The sequence below is a fragment of the Nerophis lumbriciformis genome, linkage group LG01 (assembly GCF_033978685.3).
Source record: "Nerophis lumbriciformis linkage group LG01, RoL_Nlum_v2.1, whole genome shotgun sequence".
Lineage (NCBI taxonomy): Eukaryota > Metazoa > Chordata > Actinopteri > Syngnathiformes > Syngnathidae > Nerophis > Nerophis lumbriciformis.
In genome coordinates, this window is record NC_084548.2 from 10,530,167 (window position 1) to 10,554,550 (window position 24,384).

General features: G+C 40.2%; 1 protein-coding gene across 2 annotated transcripts in view; it reads left to right on the top strand.

The window, feature by feature from the left end:
- The window catches only part of nphp4 (nephronophthisis 4), a 462,240-nt gene that overhangs the window by 320,511 nt on the left and 117,345 nt on the right, over positions 1 to 24,384 (top strand). For both annotated transcript variants that reach the window (XM_061974673.1, XM_061974681.1), the window contains exons 15-16: positions 3,615 to 3,802; positions 18,959 to 19,119. In XM_061974673.1, coding sequence (XP_061830657.1) covers positions 3,615 to 3,802; positions 18,959 to 19,119 — 349 coding nt within the window. The remainder of the gene's footprint in view (positions 1 to 3,614; positions 3,803 to 18,958; positions 19,120 to 24,384) is intronic.

Here is a 24,384-nt window from a genome sequence, read left to right on the forward strand (position 1 = left end):
GAGTGCAGACAGCCCAGTTTTCATCAATTAATATATTCTGTAGACATACCCTCATCCCCGCTCTTTTCCTGAAAGCTGATCTGTCCAGTTTTGGAGTTGATGTCAGCAGGCCAGGGAAGCTAGGGTCGATATTCTTCTCTTGATCATCTGTCGTAGCATAGCTTTCGTCGGTAAAGTGTGCGGAACAAACATCCAATTTCTTGCCACTTTCGCATCTTTGGGCCACTGGTGCAACTTGAATTCGTCCCTGTTCGTGTTATTACACCCTCCGACAACACACCCGACGAGGCATGATGTCTCCAAGGTACGGAAAACAGTCGAAAAAACGGAAAATAACAGAGCTGATTTGACTCGGTGTTTGAGAAAATGGCGGATTGCTTCCCGACGTCATTGCTCCGAGAGCGAATAATAGAAAGGCGTTTAATTCGCCAAAATTCACCCATTTAGAGTTCGGAAATCGGTTAAAAAAAAAAAAGGTCTTTTTTCTGCAACATCAAGGTATATATTGACGCTTACATAGGTCTGGTGATAATGTTCCCCTTTAATATAGATACATGTAACTAGAATATAATCTCTGTTCTGTAATGCATGCACAGGCAGAAGTATTATTAGTCAAGTTGAAACATAACACGTTCAATCAGTCCTCATCCTGATAGAGCTGTTTACAAAAGAAAGTATTCTTTTTCACCTCAATGTTAGATTTTTTATTTGATTTATTTAGCCTTTATTTAACCAGGTAAAAATCCCATTGAGATCAAGGATCTCTTTTCCAAGGGAGACCTGGCCAAGAGGGCAGCAGCAAGGTTACATTTAAAACAGTAAACAACACATAAAACATCACATTTACAACATTAAAACTTGCTCACATGACACATGTGCATACAGACAAGACTGTAGTCCTTTCACAGAAGCTTTAAACTCATTCAATGCAACAAGAGTTTGAAGTTGAATATTCGATTGTAGGTTATTCCAAGCCTTCGGTGCTGAAAACCTACATGCTTTCTTGCCCAGTTCAGTTCTTGCTTTGGGGATGACAAATTGCAGAACATTCAGATACATGATGTCTGATTGCCAATCAGTTCATTAATACATTAATAGTAAAGCAGGAACCGCAGCATGATTTCATTATCATTCAATGTGTACGCTGTCAAATCCAGGATTGTCTCTTCGTAGGCGCTGGAAATTGGAAGGTTTGTTTGAATGTGTGTATGTGGAAGTGTTCTTTGTTGTTTGTGTGAGGAGAAAGAGCTTTTTTTTTTCTATTGTCTGTTAAAAAAAAACACGATAGCATTCTTTAAACCCATTTTGACCAAGGATGCAAACTGGTTCTACTTCTGCATAGTATTCATACCTTTACTGCACTAACAATAGTGAGTTTCTATATACATTCCTCTGACAAAGAGATAAGGTCAAAAACGGATATTTCAGTAATACAGGACTGTCTCAGAAAATTGAAATATTGTGATAAAGTTATTTATTTTCTGTAATGCAATTAAAAAAAACAAAAATGTCATACATTCTGGATTCATTACACATCAACTGAAATATTGCAAGCCTTTTATTATTTTAATATTGCTGATTATGGCATACAGCTTAAGAAAACTCAAAAATCCCATCTCAAAAAATTAGAATATTTACTCAGACCAAGTAAAAAAAAAAAAGATTTATAACAGCAAAACAAAATCAAACATTTGAAAATGTCAAGGAATGCACTCAGTACTTGGTTGGGAATCCTTTTGCACGGATTACTGCATGGAGGCAATCAGCCTGTGGCATTGCTGAGATGTTATGGATGCCCAGGATGCTTCAATAGAAGCCTTTAGCTCATTTGCATTATTGGGTCTGGTGTCTTTCAGCTTCTTCTTCACAATACCCCACACATTCTCTATAGGGTTCAGGTCAGGGGAGTTGGCAGGCCAATCGAGGGCAGTAATGCCATGGTCAGTACACCAGTTACTGGTGGTTTTGGCACTGTGGGCAGGTGCCAGATCATGCTGGAAAATGAAATTATCATCTTCATAAAGCTTTTCAACAGATGGAAACATGTAGTGCTCTATCAAGCAAGAATGGGAAAGAATTCTACCTGAGAAGCTTAAAAAATGTGTCTCCTCAGTTCCCAAACGTTTACTGAGTGTTGTTAAAAGGAAAGGCCATGTAACACAGTGGTGAACATGCCCTTTCCCAACTACTTTGGCACATGTTGCAGCCATGAAATTGTAAGTTAAAGGGGAACATTATCACCAGACCTATGTAAGCGTCAATATATACCTTGATGTTGCAGAAAAAAGACCATATATTTTTTTAATCGATTTCCGAACTCTAAATGGGTGAATTTTGGCGAATTAAACGCCTTTCTATTATTCGCTCTCGTAGTGATGACGTCACAACGGGAAGCAATCCGCCATTTTCTCAAACACATTACAAACACCGAGTCAAATCACCTCTGTTATTTTCTGTTTTTTCGACTGTTTTCCGTACCTTGGAGACATCATGCCTCGTCGGTGTGTTGTCAGAGGGTGTAACAACACGAACAGGGACGGATTCAAGTTGCACCAGTGGGCCAAAGATGCGAAAGTGGCAAGAAATTGGACGTTTGTTCCGCACACTTTACCGACGAAAGCTATGCTACGACAGAGATGGCAAGAATGTGTGGATATCCTGCGACACTCAAAGCAGATGCATTTCCAACTGGACTGGACAGATCAGCTTTCAGGAAAAGAGAGCGGATGAGGGTATGTCTACAGAATATATTAATTGATGAAAACTGGGCTGTCTGCACTCTCAAAGTGCATGTTGTTGCCAAATGTATTTCATATGCTGTAAACCTAGTTCATAGTTGTTAGTTTCCTTTAATGCCAAACAAACACATACCAATCGTTGGTTAGAAGGCGATCGCCGAATTCGTCCTCTCTTTCTCCCGTGTCGCTGGCTGTCGTGTCGTTTTCATCGGTTTCGCTTGCATACGGTTCAAACCGATATGGCTCAATAGCTTCAGTTTCTTCTTCAATTTCGTTTTCGCTACCTGCCTCCACACTACAACCATCCGTTTCAATACATGCGTAATCTGTTGAATCGCTTAAGCCGCTGAAATCCGAGTCTGAATCCGAGCTAATGTCGCTATACCTTGCTGTTCTATCCGCCATGTTTTTTTGTATTGGCATCACTGTGTGACGTCACAGGAAAATGGACGGGTGTATATAATGATGGTTAAAATCAGGCACTTTGAAGCTTTTTTTAGGGATATTGCGTGATGGGTAAAATTTTGAAAAAAACTTCGAAAAATAAAATAAGCCACTGGGAACTGATTTTTAATGGTTTTAACCCTTCTGAAATTGTGATAATGTTCCCCTTTAATTATTATTTGCGAAACAAAAAAAGTTCGAGTTTGAACATCAAAATATCTTGTCTTTGTAGTGCAGTCACAATTTCCCAACTCATATGGAAACGGGGTTTGTACGTGTAAATATGTTTTTCTTAAAATTAAGCTAGAGTAAGTTACAATACTTTTATTAAAGAAATAAACTTTGGGGAGAAAATACCATATATTTGTCCTGTTGGTGCAAAAAAATAGTATTGATACTTTTCTAAAGATTCCACCTTGTGTCTTTCAACAGAAAACCAGTTAAAGGGGTTGCTCCTGAGTGGCCGAGCAATATCTACTTCACCTTCCAGTTCTACCGTTTTCCACCGGTGACGTCGCAGCAGCTCCGACTGCTGAACAGCAGCAAATTGCAGCAGAAAGATGGCGACCCGCTTCCTTGTGTTCTAACCGCCATTAACAATGACGGAAGCGTGAACTCTGGTAAGGATCCGCAGCTTTTGATCTTCTTCAAAACAAAAACATGTGATAATACCCATAAAAGAGGTCATGAAACATACTGCAACATGGACAATTGTCAGGCGTTTACTTTATTGTAGCTTTATAATGCAAACATTTGAACTTATTTTGTCAGGTTCAAACACTGATGACATCTTTTAAACAGACAAGAAGCAAGGAATTAAACAGAGACATAATTCAATTTAGCTCATTGAGGAGAAACGTCTGGGCTGTACTCTTTGTACAGTCTTCCACCACGCTCTGACAAAAGGTCGCACGCCTCCTCGTTTATTTGGACTTTCCCTGATTACATGGCAACAGCTGTTTCTAAAGGAAGGGGGGTCGTAAACAGCCGTCGCCTTTGGTTACAAAACAGTTCAAAGAAAAGGTGCCTGGAGGGGGGTCAGGTCCTGCTTCCTCTCCGCTTTGTAGATCTCCGGTCAAGACAAAATCTTCCTGTGGATTACAATAGATCAAAGAAACTGACACCTTCATGTCGCTTCCCATCCCACACAGTGGGGTTTTACAAGCCTTTTGATTGGTAAGATCAAAGATAGCTTTTGTCTGCTCGCCAGGAACTCATTGAAACACAAAGTTTTGTGATAACTTAGATACAATTATTCTGACAATTTTTATCCATAACCTTGTGCAAAGGTACCCCGGGTTTTTATGAGTTTTTCGACCTGTGACTTGGCTAATTTTTATTTTTATGGTTGCGGGCAAAAATGTGGGTTAGGCTCCTCATTACTGCTCGTTGACATAGTGAATGTCACAGTGAACCCCTTAAGATTCCACCAAAACATCTGGTCTCAATCACTTAGCTTTATTCTAGAGATCGACATAGCCTTGTTTTACAACCATGTTGAGGAAGATAGTGAGTGCGAAGGACATTGCTGAGGATAAGCGGATGATATTCATTGAATTAAAGAACGAAATCATCAAAAACATGTTCGTCAACGATCACTCGAAACGAGTATGATTGTCCTCCTGTTGGTGGGATTGCCTTCAGGAGAACGCCTGTGTGTGGAATCTTTTAAAGGGGAACATTATCACAATTTCAGAATTGTTAAAACCATTACAAATCAGTTCCCAGTGGCTTATTATATTTTTCGAAGTTTTTTTCAAAATGTTACCCATCACGCAATATCCCTAAAAAAAAGCTTCAAAGTGCCTGATTTTAACCATCGTTATAAACACCCGTCCATTTTCCTGTGACGTCACATAGTGAAGCCAACACAAACAAACATGGCGGAAAGAACAGCAAGCTATAGCGACATTAGCTTGGATTCAGACTCGGATTTCAGCGGCTTAAGCGATTCAACAGATTACGCATGTATTAAAACGGATGGTTGTAGTGTGGAGGCAGGTAGCGAAAACGAAATTGAAGAAGAAACTGAAGCTATTGAGCCATATCGGTTTGAACCGTATGCAAGCGAAACCGACGAAAACGACACGACAGCCAGCGACACGGGAGAAAGCGAGGACGAATTTGGCGATCGCCTTCTAACCAACGATTGGTATGTGTTTGTTTGGCATTAAAGGAAACTAACAACTATGAACTATGTTTACAGCATATGAAATACATTTGGCAACAACATGCACTTTGAGAGTGCAGACAGCCCATTTTTCATCAATTAATATATTCTGTAGACATACCCTCATCCGCTCTCTTTTCCTGAAAGCTGATCTGTCCGGTTTTGGAGTTGATGTCAGCAGGCCAGGGAAGCTAGGGTCGATAGGGGGTTTAGCTTGCTCGTCTGCGGGAACAAACTGCCGCCATCGCTTGCCGTGCTACCGAGGTCCTTTGTCCCTGAATTGCTCACACACTCCGGCAGATTCAATGGGGGTCTGGCAGCAGATTTCTTTGACTTTATCGTTGGAAATGCATCTGCTTTGAGTGTCGCAGGATATCCACACATTCTTGCCATCTCTGTCGTAGCATAGCTTTCGTCGGTAAAGTGTGCGGAACAAACGTCCAATTTCTTGCCACTTTCGCATCTTTGGGCCACTGGTGCAACTTGAATCCGTCCCTGTTCGTGTTGTTACACCCTCCGACAACACACCGACGAGGCATGATGTCTCCAAGGTACGGAAAACAGTCGAAAAAAACGGAAAATAACAGAGCTGATTTGACTCGGCGTTTGAGAAAATGGCGGATTGCTTCCCGATGTGACGTCATCGCTCCGAGAGCGAATATTAGAAAGGCGTTTAATTCGCCAAAATTCACCCATTTAGAGTTCGGAAATCGGTTAAAAAAATATATGGTCTTTTTCCTGCAACATCAAGGTATATATTGACGCTTACATAGGTCTGGTGATAATGTTCCCCTTTAAAGTGGGGAGACTGGTGCACAGACATCCACCACACTGTCCTTGGCAAATAGTAGGCCAGGGTCCTATGGCATGGAGACTATAGATGTCGATAATGCTTTAAAATGTAATATCGGAAATTATCGGTATCGTTTTTTTTTTTATTATCAGTATCGGTTTTTTTGGGTTTTTTTTATAAATCAACATAAAAAACACAAGATACACTTACAATTAGTACACCAACCCAAAAAACCTCCCTCCCCCATTTACACTCATTCACACAAAAGGGTTCTTTCTTTCTGTTATTAATATTCTGGTTCCTACATACTGTTTAGTGGTCAATTGTACGGAATATGTACTTCACTGTGCAAAGTCTCAATCAATCAAAAAAACCCTGAACTGTGGAATGCTGTGGAAACACAAACCACACACTTCTACAGGAATCTATAGTTCTAGGAACTGGTGGTTCCAGGAACCAAAAGTTCGGTTTTTAGCGTTCCCAATGTAAATCTCTCTATAAAACATTTGCGTTGGTGTCAGATGTGAATCATATTCTGCGTGCAGTTGCCATACCGTGTTGTATTTCATTCTTATAATAATTTTGTACAACCGTGTTCTGTGATGCTCCTCGATGTTCTCCGATACGGAGCTACTTCCCTTTCAATCAGCCAAGCGGCCACTGATTGATGTCTATTCACGTCTCAACTAATGAAATGGAAGAGATATTACAGCTACTGACAGAGCGTGATATTGAACACACAAACATTTCTCCCCGTCCCCAGCCTTCAGGCCACTAACGCTACTCTACCTCTTCCCGAGACGCACATTCCGGATTAGCGCTGTCAATATATCTCCCTCATGTCTCTCCCAGCCTGCACACCACACTATATTACCCGGTGTGATTTCCTCCACAAACCCTTCTACCTCCCATATATTCTCTTTCTCACAGTCTTAAAACCAATTTACTTGTAACAACTCAACTAGAGCTCGCCTTTTACTTTTGAAAGATTAAGAGTAAAGGGTATGATTAAGCAGGTGGTTCATTTATTGGTCCTTTAACCGACCAGTTTCACAACCATGCACATATGTCACTGCCAGCTTGGGGAAAGAAAAAGTAGAATCACAATAAATGCTAATAATCCTAAACAAACAAAACATTTTTCCAAACAGGCACCATTGTTGTGTTCCCTGTAGGCCCGGGCCTATAAATTGATGGATTTCATTCTACCCATCGCTCTCAGCACCTAAGCGCGTTTATTCAATTGCAGAATTGAATGAACTGAGTGAACCCTCTTGTCAGTCATCCACCATCTGTGTCTCAATGGGTGGAGGAGGAGTTCATACTTTACACAAAGGTGCAGAGAGAGAGCCTATCTCAGTGGTTCTTAACCTTGTTGGAGGTACCGAACCCCACCAGTTTCATATGCGCATTCACTGAACCCTTCTTTAGTGAAAAATCAAATGTTTTTTTCCCAAATTCAAGACAAAGTTATATGTTTTTGGTAACACTTTAGTATGGGGAACATATTCTAAGTAACAAAGACTTAATTTAGAGTTATTTGGTTAGGGCCAGGGTTAGAGGGTTAGGGTTATAATAAGGCCATGCCGAATAAGGCATTAATAAGTGTCAGAGTTTGTTGGTGACGAACCCCAAGATGCAGAGATGACGGCAGGCATTGAGCGAGAAAACATGATTTAATTAAACACTATGGCAAAAAAACAAAACAAAAGGGTAACAGCAAAAGGCGCGCACAAGGCGGAGAACAAACTTGGCTATGAACTAAAATAGCACAAATGCTAACTGTGGACAAGAAACAAAAACACTTACTGTGACACGAAGGAACTATGACATGAGCAGAGTGAACAAAAGTAGACAGAGCTACAACGACAAGTATTATGACAGGTAGTAGTGACAACAAGTATTAGCGACAATGACAATAATCCAGCACTGACCGGAGGGGAAGGCAGGTTTAAATAGCAGCTGGCTGATTGACACCAGGTGTGGCCAGGTGCCACAATCAGCCACAGCTGAGGGAAAGCAGCACTCAGGGAGACAATCAGGAAATGAAGACAAAATAAAAGCGTTGACAGAAAAGACAAACAGTCAAACTGTCAGGGACACGCCTGACAAATAAGTACTTAATCATGACTAGTTAAGAGCCAATATGTTACTAATTTGCATGTTAATAAGCAACTAATTAATGGTGAATATGTTCCCCATACTAAAGTGTTACCAAGTTTTTTTTCTGGTGCACAAAATTAACCGTGCGTGAACATCACCTTGTTCAATCAACAAAACCAACACAACAAATGACACACCTGCAAATCAGTGTGACTTCTGCTGTTGCCGTATCCGTAATACGCAGATAGGGAGAAGTTTTTATTTACACGATGAGTCGGGTGTGTCTTGACCTCCGCGGAACCCCTGAGCCCGACTCACCGAACCCCTAGGGTTCGATCGAACCCAGGTTAAGAACCACTGGCCTAGCTAGTCCCTAGTCGCTACTCGCTAGATAGCATGTGTCAAACTTAAGGCCCGGGGTCAGATCTGGCCCGCCACATCATTTAACCTCTTAAGGCCCAAGCTGTGTGTTTACATGCTTTTTGTATTTCTCTTTGCTATTTGGGCTTATTGGACCCTAATTAGAATAAAAACAAAAAATCATCTTTTGATATGATGTACTTAGTCCATAACTACACAAACGTGTACTTCATGTGTAGTGACATGCACATTTTTATTTTTACACTTCTGTTTCCAAATTCCATTGTATGTTATACTCTTCTGACACCACCAGATGGCAGTATAAGTGTCCATATGTCGGCATAAGACCCCAATTCAGTAGTGTACACAATTTTGGAAATACGAGCTAAAAGGTGCTGTCCACGCATGTGGCCACTAAGGCCTTTAGTTAATGTGGCCTGCCATGTCATTCAATGTCGTCTGCCACATCATTTAAAGTGGACGGCCATGTCATTCAATGTGGTCCGCTACGTCACTTGATGTGGCCCGTCACGTGGCAAATATTAGCGAAGTCCAAACCGCCCACGTAGCACAAACTAATGCAAGTGAAATGACTGAATTTTGTAACAAATGTGTGTTTTACATGTGTACTTATAGCCATAGTATTGTTTTTTAGTATTTACTAATTATTTTATTTGTCTGGAATATCGGATATCGGCAAAAAGCCATTATCGGGCATCCGTAGTCTCTACTCTGTGCTACTGAATTGAGTGAGGATAGCAACCATTGGCTTTGACTTTGTTTTTGTTTTGTATCACTTCTCAATAATAACTTTTGATACACAACTTTTGGGTCGGTTACCCATAAATGTGCTCATGTGTGAGCCTATAAGCACATATTCCATGTATGGTGGATCCAGAGAACCGTATCACGCTTGGTCAGGTTTCTTTAGGTAGTCACATAAGGTGAGTCCTTTCTGAAACGTAAACATTCTCAGCAGTACAGCATTGTTGAGGTTTCCTATTTGGGTTTTGTCCGGCCCTCCATCTCCCTAATGTCAGTATTGCGATGATTTGTTTCCACACAGGGTTGTCTCGTACACACTCATCAGTGTTGCTATTGTGCGGCAACTGCCACTTGTGCATGGCAGCATTGTGATTGTGTTTGTGTTCCTGTGAATCTCTGGACATGACTCACTCTTTGTGGTCTCCATCTCTGCATAGCAATGGTAGAAAATGGCCTGTCTAGCAGTGACAATGTTTTTTTGGGTCCACTCACTCTCTGACCATCAAAGTCGGTGTCTAAAGAAAAACCCTAGCAAAGTGCGTCAATCAGCCATCGCTATCTATTGATAGGAGTCTTTGAGAAGAATCATTAGCGATAATTAACGTATAAACCCAAATATAAGACGACCACGCTTTTTCAAGATCCATTTTTTGGACAAATAAAGACAACATTACTTTTCTCTTCACCTTAAAGTGAAGAGGAACTTAATTCTACATTTAACACACATCCTTGTGGTCCAGATAACATGTATTGTACAGGTATATGTCTTGGTCTAAAGTTTTAGTAAATTTTGCTCCAAAGTCATATTTTTAACCTACCGCATATGTCTGCAAACGGCTCGTGTGTTTAGGCGTTCCCTTTAGATCAGGGGTCGGCAACCTTTTCCAGTCAAAGAGCCATTTTGACCAGTTTCACAAATTAAAGAAAACAATGGGAGCCACAAAATTATTTTGAAATTTAAAATGAAATAACACTGCATACATTTTTTCTTGCTTTGTGCTATGTATAAACCAAGGGTCTCAGACACGCGGCCCACACCTTAATATGAAAATTGAATGTTAGTGCGGCCCGCGGGTTTTATATGAATGGCGCGTGACAGCGTCATACTTGTCAACCCTCCCGATTTTTCCGGCAGACTATGATTGTCAAGGCAACTGTTCTCTCGAACTTGCCGTGATGTTACAGCATTTAGCGCCCATTAAAATCAGCGTGCCGGCCCAGCCACACGTTGTATGGGGCTTCTGCTTGCACACGTAAGTGACAGCAAGGCATACTTGGTCAACAACCACACAGGTTACACTGACGGTGGCTGTATAAAAAACTTTAACACTCTTACTAATAATGCGCCACACTGTGAACCCACATCAAACAAGAATGAGAAACACATTTCGGGAGAACATCCGCACCGTAACACAACATAAACACAACAGAACAAATACCCAGAATCCCATGCAGCCCTAACTCTTCACCTCAACGACGCACAGAGGGGGGGTTGATGTGTGAGGGAGCAGGGTTGGGGTGGGGGCGGGGTTTGGTGGTAGCAGGGGTGTATAATGTAGCCCGGAAGAGTCAGGGCTGCATGGGATTCTGGGTATTTGTTCTATTGTGTTTATGTTGTGTTAAGGTGCAGATGATCTCCCGGAATGTGTTTGTCATTCTTGTTTGGTTTTGGTCCAAAATGTGGCACATTATTATTAAGAGTGTTAAAGTTGTTTTAAATGGCCACCGTCAGTGTAACCTGTGTGGCTGTTGACCAAGTATGCCTTGCTGTCACTTACGTGTGCAAGCAGAAGATGCATATAACAAGAGGCTGGGTTGGCACGCTGTTTATACAGATTGTAGAGGGCGCTAAATGCTGTACCATCATGGCACGCCCTTATTATTAATGTAAGGGTGAAAATCGGAGAATATTAATCCCAGGAGTTTTCTGCAAGAGGCACTGAAATCTGGAAGTCTCCCGGGAAAATCGGGCGGGGGGGGGTCGGCAAGTATGCGGCTGAGCCGCATCAGACTGATCAAAGAGCCGCGGGTTGCCGACCCCTGCTTTAGATGCATGCTCCGCCTTCTCCAAAAGTATTATAGTTTATATTTTAACCTGCTTTGGGCTTTGGCAGTCTCTAAGGGGTTCTCGCAGACCAACGATGGTTCTATGGTTAAGAAGCACTGGTCGATTTAAAATATTACGGTGGTTCTGATGTTGCATCGATTATGTTTTACAGACCATCTTCAAGCCGCTCTCTGAATGTTTCTCCAGAATGCGCTGTTTTGTGGGTGGTCTTATTTACGTGCCTCCACTTCGACTGCGTCTTCTCCCCGTCCGCCGTGTTGTAGTTTTTAGCGCTTCCATATGGAGTCTACTGGCAGATATGAGTTCGAACTGTACGCTACTTTGTATTACAAATGGCAACAGAGGAGGATGCACGTGCATGTACGAGCCAGTCTGCCCCACGTCGGACTAAAATGGCGGACTCACATAGATTTCTACTATATATGGAGATATTCGCTGACGTCAAAAATAGAGCAAATTGCAAATTGCTCGTTAGGAAGAATTTAGAAGGAAGGCAAGAATATTTTATAAATATCTTCGCCATGCCTTGTGGTTTGATTTAACATTTTTGGGACTTATGCAGATCCCAAATACACAAAACTAGGTACCAAAAGGTAAAAAAAAAATATTTTTTCGTAATAGGTCCACTTTAAGACTTTTTTTCAGATTCAAATAAAATCTTCTATTCAGGTCAATCCAGTTTTTTCTTATCTGACATTTTTTAAAGCCGAAGTCTGCTTTGGATCTCTTCCCGGTTGGACATCTACAGTACACGCTGACCAGGGAGGCGACCATAGTGGTCACTTGAAAATACATGTAAAAATTCCATATAAGCACTAAATAAAAATTATACAACAGATTAGTGAAGTAAATAATATTTATGTAGCGCTTTTCTCCCGTGACTCAAAGCGCTTTACATAATGAAACCCATTTTCTAAGTTACATTTAAACCAGTGCGGGTGGCACTGGGAGAAGGTGGGTGAAGAAGTAACTAGAATGGCGGCAGTGGGGATCGAACCTGGAACCCTCAAGTTGCTGACACGGCTGTTCTACCAGCCGAGCCACGCCGCCCCGTGTTTAATGTCACCCTTAGTCGCCAATGTGTGGTTGCATGTACAAACCCCGTTTCAATATGAGTTGGGAAATTGTGTTAGATGTAAATATAAACGGAATACAATGATTTGCAAATCATTTTCAACCCATATTCAGTTGAATATGCTACAAAGACAACATATTTGATGTTCAAACTGATAAACATTTTTTTTTTGTTGCAAATAATCATTAACTTTAGAATTTGGTGCCAGCAACACGTGACAAAGAAGTTGAGAAAAGTGGCAATAAATACTGATAAAGTTGAGGAATGCTCATCAAACTGTCACGGCCAGGGCGCATTGGAATGCGTCCTCATCCTTGCGCGCTGCAAGCACCGCGGGACACGCCCACGACTGTGGCGCAGATCTAGGGACGCGCCGCGCGCGTCTCCGCCCTGCAGCTGCCGCCAGCTGCAATCACTTGCCGGCAATCATCACACCTGCCTGGAATGAAGGAGCTGCCTTCATAAGCCTGGACATCTTGGCATGCCGGCGCCGGAATATAATCATCTGTTGGCGTATAGTAAGCGATCATCCTGCTTGATGCAATACTGTTCTCTCTGTCTGTTTTCCCTTCCGTGTTTCATTGTCGTGTCATCCTACTGCAGACCTCCATTCCCGTGTTTTGACGTTGCTGTGTGTCTCGTCATTTCTCGTCGTCGTTCCCCTGCTTCTCGGACTGCTCCTTGGATCTCGACCTCCCGCTTGGACACGGATTCCCCTCTTCCCCTGGACTTCCTCATCTCTCGTTCAACACTTGGTAACGCACACCTCAGTTAAATACTACACATAGTCGTACACCATACACACTCTTGGATTTTGCCACACTCCATTTCCTTAGTTCATATATTTAGTGTTTATTATTATATATATTACTATATATAATAAATCATTGAACATTACTGCCATCTAGTGTCTGTTGCCGTCACCTCCTCTGCAAACCTTAACACAAACACTTATTTGGAACATCCCACAGGTGAACAGGCAAATTGGGAACAGATGGGTGCCATGATTGGGTATAAAAGTAGATTCCATGAAATGCTCAGTCACTCACAAACAAGGATGGAACGACGGTCACCACTTTGTCAACAAATGCGTGAGCAAATTGTTGAACAGTTTAAGAAAAACCTTTCTCAACCAGCTATTGCAAGGAATTTAGGGATTTCACCATCTACGATCCGTAATATCATCAAAGGGTTCAGAGAATCTGGAGAAATCACTGCACGTAAGCAGCTAAGCCCGTGACATTGGATCCCTCAGGCTGTACTGCATCAACAAGCGACATCAGTGTGTAAAGGATATCACCACATGGACTCAGGAACACTTCAGAAACCCACTGTCAGTAACTACAGTTGGTCGCTACATCTGTAAGTGCAAGTTAAAACTCTCCTATGCAAGGCGACAACCGTTTATCAACAACACCCAGAAACGCAGTCGGCTTCGCTGGGCCTGAGCTCATCTAAAATGGACTGATACAAAGTGGAAAAGTGTTCTGTGGTCTGACGAGTCCACATTTCAAATTGTTTTTGGAAACTGTGGACGTCGTGTCGTCCGGACCAAAGAGGAAAAGAACCATCCAGATTGTTATAGGCGCAAAGTTGAAAAGCCAGCATCTGTGATGATATGGGGGTGTATTAGTGCCCAAGACATGGGTAACTTACAAATCTGTGAAGGCGCCATTAATGCTGAAAGGTACATACAGGTTTTGGAGCAACATATGTTGCCATCCAAGCAACATTACCATGGACGCCCCTGCTTATTTCAGCAAGACAATGCCATGCCACGTGTTTCATCAACGTGGCTTCATAGTAAAAGAGTGCGGGTACTAGACTGGCCTGCCTGTAGTCCAGACCTGTCTCCCATTGAAAATGTTTGGCGCATTATGAAGTCTAAAATACCACAACGGAGACCCCCGGACTGTTGAACAACTTAAGCTGTACATCAAGCAAGAATGGGAAAGAATTCCACCTGAGAAGCTTAAAAAATGTGTCCCCTCAGTTCCCAAACGTTTACTGAGTGTTGTTAAAAGGAAAGGCCATGTAACACAGTGGTGAACATTCCCTTTCCCAACTACTTTGGCACATGTTGAAGCCATGAAATTCTAAGTTAATTATTATTTGCAAAAAAATATAAAGTTCATGAGTTTGAACATCAAATATGTTGTCTTTGTAGCATATTCAACTGAATATGGGTTGAAAAGGATTTGCAAATCATTGTATTCCGTTTATATTTACATCTAACACAATTTCCCAACTCATATGGAAACGGGGTTTGTACAATATCTGCAGCTTTTCCCCAGATGGATTCAAAAACACAGTGTCGTCTTCCTCCTCCTTTTTAATGGTCAGATTCCATCTGTACACTCTTTGTCTGTCTTCCATAGCCTGCAGCCTTCAAACTCTTATTGTTCCCCAACATGACTCTCAGACTGCCAGTCCTGCTGTGCGCACATCAAGAAGGGAGGCCAGTACTAGTTGTGTAGTTTGTGTTGCAGGATGAGTTGAGGCTCTGCTGGGTGTCGCTTCGTGCCTCAAGACCAACACACACACACATAAACACACACACATATACATCAATAAAACCCAGTACAGCCCCCTTGCTGCGTTTCTACCAAAAAATACTTGGGTAAAAAGGAGAGCCAAAACTTTCTCTTGAAAATCACAAAGATGTCATCAAGTTTTGAGGGTTGGTCTTTCTGTGCTGAAGATGGTTAAGCTAGTGTGTGGCGGATTTTATTTTATTTTTTTCATTTCAATCGTTTGGATAAACTGTTGCAAGAAAAAAAATAACGTCATTGTTTGTTCATTTACAAGCCATCAGTATAGAAATATTAGGGCTGTCAAAAACAACAAGTCAACTCGTGTGATTAAATACAAAAAATGATTGTCTCACATAAAGGCCTGAGTGGCCACATGTGTGGACAGCACCTTTTAGCTCTTATTTCCAAAATTGTGTACACTATTGAATTGGGGTCTTATGGCCACTTATGTGGACACTTATACTGCCATCTGGTGGTGTCAGAAGAGTATAACACACAATGGAATTTGGAGAAAAAAAAGTGTAAAAATAAGAATTAGCATGTCACTATGCATGAAGTACACGTTTGTTACTTATGGACTAAGTACATCATATCAAAAGATGATTCCTAGTTTTTATTCTAATTAGGGTCCAATAAGCCCAAATAGCAAAGATAAATGAAAAAAAGCATGTAAACAAACAGCTTGGGCCTTAATTAATCATATACACAGATTAATTACGCAAATCATTTTTGACCGTATATGCTCCTTTATCTTAATTGTGGATGGTTACCTGAAAGGCGGGACAGGTACCATGTTTTTACTGTTGTACCTCGTTTTTACTGCTGTACCTCGTTTTTACTGTTATACCTTGTTTTTTTTTTTACTGTTGTACCTCGTTTTACTGTTGAACCTTGTTTTTAATGACTACTGCTGCAAACCAAATTGTCCCTCGGGGACAATAAAGATTTTCTAAGTCTAAGTCTAAGTCACGGTCATAATGGCACCGCGTATGTGCATCTTCCATTGCTTTTAGAATTTTGATGCAGTTGAGTTTTGTAGGAGGTCTGTGTGCTACTAAACCACATTCTAGTTACAGCAATCTTACTTGGAGGGGAGGGAACAGGTGGTTGAGTTGAATGACACCGTGCCCCCCCCCCTCTCAGTAAGCTGTGGAGTCCCCCAAGGCAGTATATTAGGGCCTTTACTGTTCCTAATATACATAAACGACTTGTCATCAGCATGCGACTGTGAATTGTTCTTGTTTGCGGATGACTCGGCCCTGCTGGTATCCGGCAAGGACAAGTCACAGGTGGAGAAAATCCTCAGTGATGAACTCTGTAGAATTTGCACCTGGCTCGCTGACAACAAGCTATCCATACACTTGGGTAAAACGGAATCCATCCTGTTTGGGTCCCACATCAACCTTAAGAAAGTCAGTGACTTCACTATAAAAGTGGGTGACATTGTTATCACCAGGAAGAATGAAGTCACCTACCGAGGTTCCATTCTAGAGGCTAATCTTTCCTGTGATAAAAATGGCAACCAAGGTAATCAAAAAGGTCAACCAACGAACAAGATTTCTCTATAGATTCTCCTCTCTGGTCAACAAAAGCACCATGAAGATTCTGGCGGGAACTCTCGTTCAACCCTTTTTCGATTACGCATGCACCTCCTGGTACCCTAGCACCTCCAAATCCCTCAAATCTAAACTCCAAACATCCCAGAACAAGCTAGTCAGATTACTTCTAGACCTCCACCCCAGATCCCATCTCACTCCTACCCACTTCTCCAAAGTGGGCTGGCTCAGGGTGGAGGACAGAGTAAAACAACTTGCACTGAGCCTAGTCTATAAAATCCGCTACACCTCCCTGATACCGAAGTACATGTCAAACTGCTTCCTTAAAGGGGAACATTATCACAATTTCAGAAGGGTTAAAACCATTAAAAATCAGTTCCCAGTGGCTTATTTTATTTTTCGAAGTTTTTTTCAAAATTTTACCCATCACGCAATATCCCTAAAAAAAAGCTTCAAAGTGCCTGATTTTAACCATCGTTATATACACCCGTCCATTTTCCTGTGACATCACACGGTGATGCCAACACAAACAAATATGGCGCATAAAACAGCAAGGTATAGCGACATTAGCTCGGATTCAGACTCGGATTTCAGCGGCTTAAGCGATTCAACAGATTACGCATGTATTGAAACGGATGGTTGTAGTGTGGAGGCAGGTAGCGAAAACGAAATTGAAGAAGAAACTAAAGCTATTGAGCCATATCGGTTTGAACCGTATGCAAGCGAAACCGACGAAAACGACACGACAGCCAGCGACACGGGAGAAAGCGAGGACGAATTTGGCGATCGCCTTCTACCAACGATTGGTATGTGTTTGTTTGGCATTAAAGGAAACTAACAACTATGAACTAGGTTTACAGCATATGAAATACATTTGGCAACAACATGCACTTTGAGAGTGCAGACAGCCCATTTCAGGCGCGCTAAGAACATATATTTTTCCACGATTTCAGCACTCAGGTTAACCATACCTAAATAGACACAAAATACTGCATTACACAAGACTACCCGAATGTACTCGAATGATTGAAAAAAATAAATGTTTTTAAGCTAAATTATTGGTAAACACAGTTTATGTATAATACTTTACGTAAAACCGCGAGTAATGAATAAAGTTTTCATCAATTAATATATTCTGTAGACATACCCTCATCCGCTCTCTTTTCCTGAAAGCTGATCCGTCCAGTTTTGGAGTTGATGTCAGCATCTGCTTTGAGTGTCGCAGGATATCCACACATTCTTGCCATCTCTGTCGTAGCATAGCTTTCGTCGGTAAAGTGTGCGGAACAAACGACTGACCATTTCGTCGGCTTTCCCCACAGCCTCGTATTTTGAACAAATTGCGTCCAATTTCTTGCCACTTTCGCATCTTTGGGCCACTGGTGCAACTTGAATCCGTCCCTGTTCGTGGTGTTACACCCTCCGACAACACACCGACGAAAGTGAGAAAATGGCGGATTGCTTCCCGATGTGACGTCACAACGGAGCGAATAATAGAAAGGCGTATAATTCGCCAAAATTCACCCATTTAGAGTTCGGAAATCGGTTAAAAAAATATATGGTCTTTTTTCTGCAACATCAAGGTATATATTGACGCTTACATAGGTCTGGTGATAATGTTCCCCTTTAACGTAAATGACCACCATAACCACAACACCAGTGGGAGCTCCACTAACCACGTTAAACCCTGATTCCGATCTAACAAAGGTCTTAACTCATTCTCTTTCTATGCCACATCAATGTGGAATGCACTTCCAACAGATGTAATAGAAAGGGCATCTCTATCCTCTTTCAAAACCGCATTAAAAGAACACCTCCAGGCAATTTCAACCCTAAACTAACACCCTCCCTTCCTCATCATACCTCCTTGGATTGTAAATAATCAAATGTAAACAATCAAATGTAGTCACTTTTTCTTATAATTTCTGATCTCTCTGTGTCCAATACTTGCTGTACATATCCTACCAAGTCAGACCTACACTGTTTCAATATCAATTTCTCTGATGATGCAATTGTTGATGACTGAAGTGTTGATACCAACCAAACGTAACCCACACCCCGGATTGTAAATAATGTAAATAATTCAATTTATATATTGTGATGATTATCTTGTGTGATGACTGTATTATGATGATAGTATATATCTGTATCACGAATCAATTTAAGTGGACCCCGACTTAAACAAGTTGAAAAACTTATTCGGGTGTTACCATTTAGTGGTCAATTGTACGGAATATGTACTTCACTGTGCAATCTACTAATAAACGTTTCAATCAATCAATCAAAAGCATGTATAAAGTATTGAAAAACCAACATAACTAATTGTATTTGTTCTTTGTTCACCCGGTCCAGACTCTCCTGGCCTGCAGGTGCAGTTCAGAGTGGACAACAGCTTTCTCAAGCCAGGAGAGAAACGTTGGTTCCTTCGCTACCTGGCACTTCACACCATGCGCATCGACATCTGGGACAGTGACTCATTGCTGCTAATAGGTTCAACTGCCATCGAGCTCAAGGTAACCCACTCACACCCGTGAGTCAACGTATGGCAATGAATATTGTGTTATTAAGTGAGAATGTGCTGATGGACAGCCCGGGAATCAATATCGAACGATTTTCATGAAAAAGTATGTGCTTGCCATTGCCGATGAATACTTTTAATGCTAATCACAAACGCCAATCCCCTCTTGCTGTTAGGGGATCATTTTAGTCCCACGCCTGACAAGCTGCTAGCAGCTCTCCATACACAGTGTGCAGCCGCTTCCCTAATTAATACTAATCACTTCTATTGTTGCAAAAAACTGCACTGCTTAGTATCTAACGTATCATTATTAGACTTAGAGCAGTGGTTCTTAACCTGGGTTCGATCGAACCCTAGGGGTGTTAAATGTTATCTGTGGTTTGCCTTTCCACCACACCCCAAACTTTAAGGTTATTTGTTAAATTAGCAGAGAAATATATCTTTAGTGCTGTTAAATGATTACATTTTATTTTTTAAAGATGATTAATCATTAGGGGTGTCAAAAAAGATAGATTTTCAAATGAATCGCGATTCTTAATTGTAACGATTTTTAATCAATTTAAAAAAAATCAAGAATCTATTTCAAATATTATAAATATATATATATATATATATATATATATATATATATATATATATATATATATATATATATATATATATATATATATATATATATATATATTGCAGTATATATTATTTTGTCCTGTCCAGCCACTAAGGCAAACCAAAATGTTGATTGATGTAGATCAAGAGTGTCAAACTCATTTTATATCGGGGGCCACATGGAGAAAAATCTACTACCAAGTGGGCCGGACTGGTAAAATCGCGGCACGCTAACCTAAAAATAAAGACAACTACAGATTGTTTTCTTTGTTTAAAAATAGAACAAGCACATTCTGAAAATGTACAAATCATAATGTTGTTGTTTTTTTTTTTACACTCACATGTTGCGGTTAATAATATTCTATTTTTATTTTTCGTTATTTATATTTTCTGAATAAATTATGTGATAATGTTCATCAGTCAACTCATTGGTGTTAATTTCCTATCTTTCAAGGTAAAACAATTATATCAAAATCAAATTACAGTATGTTATTTATTAGGGGTGTGGGAAAAAATCGATTCAAATTCGAATTGTGATTCTCACGTTGTGCGATTCAGAATCGATTCTCATTTTTAAAAAATCTATTTTTTTTTTTGTATTTATTTATTTTAATTTTTTTTTCTTTTAATTAATCAATCCAACAAAACAATACACAGCAATGCCATAACAATGCAATCCAATTCCAAAACCAAACCCGACCCAGCAACACTCAGAACTGCAATAAACATAGCAAAAAATAAATAATTTATTTTTCACTAAAGGGTTCGGTGAATGCGCATATGAAACTGGTGGAGTTCGGTACCTCCAACAAGGTTAAGAACCACTGACTTAGACAAACTTTAATGATCCACAAGGGAAATTGTCCCACACAGTAGCTCAGTTACAAAGGATGGAAAGTGTAAGGATGGAAAGGACAACGCAGGTATAAAATAGACAAAAAAATGTACCGTAGTAGCAATATAAAATATAACATATATGTAATATTTACATAATATATGTACAGTATATGATATATACTGATATATTATGTGTTTATATCATATATACAATATACAACAATTACCATGTACAATATTACAGTATATGTAACAGCTGCAGCATAAAATAGAGAGTAGATCCAGCAGAAAATGGACATAATAAACAAATAGAAGTAGCTAACCTAGAATGTGTCAGGTAATAGGCAGATATCATCTATTGCTGTATGGCAAGTGATTATACAGCTGGATGGAGTGCGGAAGGTAGGAGTTGTTAAATTAAGTATCGTTATCCCTGGAGGATGAGGCTAATCATGTCACACGGTGAAAGCATGCTAACAGCTAAGCTTACTGCTATGGTAGCTTTAAACAACACCAAGAAATAAGTGCTTGTTGAAGCTAAGTGTAGGTGGAACCATGTTATTTTCTCCCAAAAAAATATGTTCTTTTGTTTTTTTTTTATTAATGTTTACAAACTCAGGGGATAAGTCCCTGCACATAGATAATTATCATTGTGATAATTAGACAGTCAACTGTCATGGTCTGATCATATTGATGGTATTTTAATGCAAATGGGAAGATGTTTAGCCATGGTCAGGAAGTGCTCCACCTTCTTGACATCCTCAACAATGGCTCAAGTCATACAGTCCTTGGTTGTCTGTCATCTTCATTACTGTCCTATAATATGGTTCGCTACGACGAAGTCTGACCTGAACAAACTGCAACTTGTTCAGAACAGAGCGGTTAGATTGGTACTTAAATGTTCTCTGCGCACTAATATTTCATTTATGCATTCACGCCTGTCCTGGTTGTCTGTTGAACAGAAGATGCATTGTAGTTTTCTTATGTTCTTTAGAACTATCATGTTAGATCAATCACCAGATTACTTTTACAAACAACTAACACACATATTCATGACACTAGAAAGGCCAGCAATGGCTATTTGGCACCCAGGACCAATCTCCTCAAACATACAGTCATGTATACAAACCCCGTTTCCATATGAGTTGGGAAATCGTGTTAGATGTAAATATAAACGGAATACAATGATTTGCAAATCCTTTTCAACCCATATTCAATTGAATGCACTACGAAGACAACATATTTGAAGTTCAAACTGATAAACTTTTTTTTTTTTTTTGCAAATAATCATTAACTTTAGAATTTGATGCCAGCAACACGTGACAAAGAAGTTGGTAAAGGTGGCAATAAATATTGATCAAGTTGAGGAATGCTCATCAAACACTTATTTGGAACATCCCACAGGTGTGCAGGCTAATTGGGAACAGGTGGGTGCCATGATTGGGTATACAAGTAGATTCCATGAAATGCTCAGTCATTCACAAACAAGGATGGGGCGAGGGTCACCACTTTGTCAACAAATGCGTGAGCAAATTGTTGAACAGTTTAAGAAAAACCTTTCTCAACCAGCTATTGCAAGGAATTTAGGGATTTCACCATCTACGGTCCGTAATATCATCAAAGGGTGCAGAGAATCTGGAGAAATCACTGCACGTAAGCAGCTAAGCCCGTGCCCTCCGATCCCTCAGGCTGTACTGCATCAACAAGCGACATCAGTGTGTAAAGGATATCACCACATGGGCTCAGGAACACTTCAGAAACCCACTGTCAGTAACTACAGTTGGTCGCTACATCTGTAAGTGCAATTTAAAACTCTCCTATGCAAGGCGGAAACCGTTTATCAACAACACCCAGAAACGCCGTCGGCTTCTCTGGGCCTGAGCTCATCTAAGATGGACTGATACAAAGTGGAAAAGTGTTTTGTGGTCTGACGAGTCCACATTTCAAATTGTTTTTGGAAACTGTGGACGTCGTGTCCTCCGGACCAAAGAGGAAAAGAACCATCCGGATTGTAATAGGCGCACGGTTGAAAAGCCAGCATCTGTGATGGTATGGGGGTGTATTAGTGCCCAAGACATGGGTAACTTACACATCTGTGAAGGTGCCATTAATGCTGAAAGGTACATACAGGTTTTGGAGCAACATGAAATTCTAAGTTAATTATTATTTGCAAAAAAAAATAAAGTTTATGAGTTTGAACATCAAATATCTTGTCTTTGTAGTGCATTCAACTGAATATGGGTTGAAAAGGATTTGCAAATCATTGTATTCCGTTAATATTTACATCTAACACAATTTCCCAACTCATATGGAAATGGGGTTTGTACATGCACTGTATATCATTCTGGAATCGGTTGCCATCTCACATTAATCTCTCACAAAGTAAATTGTCATTCAAGACAGCTTTGAAGATACACCTGTTGCAGCTGCCCACATGACGTGAATTTTTAATACTGTTTTTTTTTTTTATCTTATGTTGTATTTTTCCTTTGTATAATGTTTGGTAATGCATGTATTCTTAAACAGGAGGACTTTGAGGGTAAAAACCAAAGGATTGGAATGAGTAGTAGATAGTACTGTTTGGTTATTGTGTACTATTGACTGTTTTGTCCGAATAATTGCATGTAATAAAAAAAAAAGAAACAAGTTTAAATATTGGGTTGGTATTGTTAAACTGTCAATAACACTCAACATTATTACATTATAACATGTACAGTAATTTGTGTGTTTGGTATCAGCTGAGCTCACTCATTGATGATCAGTATTGGAATAAATCGGAACATCACTATTATTGAGATTTTATAACAACCTCATTTTGATTCATTCAGTTTTTTTAAGCGCAAGAGATAAAGCGTAATTTATGGTAGACCGCTATCTGTTTTCATAAACCCATCATGGCAGTGCAGTGCATCCATCATCGATTCCTGCAGCATTTGTACATTTTATAGCGCGTGGCTGACATCACAAAGTGTGTGTGTGTGTGTGTGTGTGTGTGTGTGTGTGTGTGTGTGTGTGTGTGTGTGTGTGTGTGTGTGTGTGTGTGTGTCTATCATTGCATAAACTTCCTATTTTCCAAAACAGTGTTAACATGCAAATGTACTTGTTGATGGTAGATTGCTTGTTTTTTTTTTGTGTTTGCTTTTATTGCTTGCTCGAACTGAATGTTTCAGTCCAAAAATGATAACCAGCTCAGTTATTATATGGTGGAGGTTCTCTGGGTGGTGTTGGATTGGAGATGTGGAGGTGACCGCCTGCTGTGACCAATGTGGCAGTTGTGTACCCCAGACTCTTTGGGTGTTTCAGTCTTTTCTGAAAAGACAGCCTTGAACAACAGTCTATAGAATGTATTTGGGTTCATCAACAAAAATTATGTGGTTTAATTTTATAAATTCCAAAAACATGGGTAAAATTGAGTACTTCTCATTCCGAAATCTGGAAAGTAGTCTATTTTGATCATGTTTAGTGCATAACTAATACTACTAATAATTAAAAATGTATATAAAATAATAGATACTTGATAAATCATAATATAGATAATACTAAATGTAGTTTCCTAATGAAGCCTTAGCTTGACGCTCCTCTACTTTCTCCTGCTCCCGCTTGCTGCGGCAACAACAAACACAACTTCAGACGCTCCTCTTCGTTTTGTATCGTTTACTTGTCAACTGAATCATTCAAAAACGTAAAACAATAACGATGTGGGAACAAATGAATGGCAAAATGTTACAGTAAGAGTAAGGTCAAAAAACGGTGTGGATCGATCCCACCATACCTGACTGCCATTACCCATAATGCATTGTGTCCAAACCATATTACC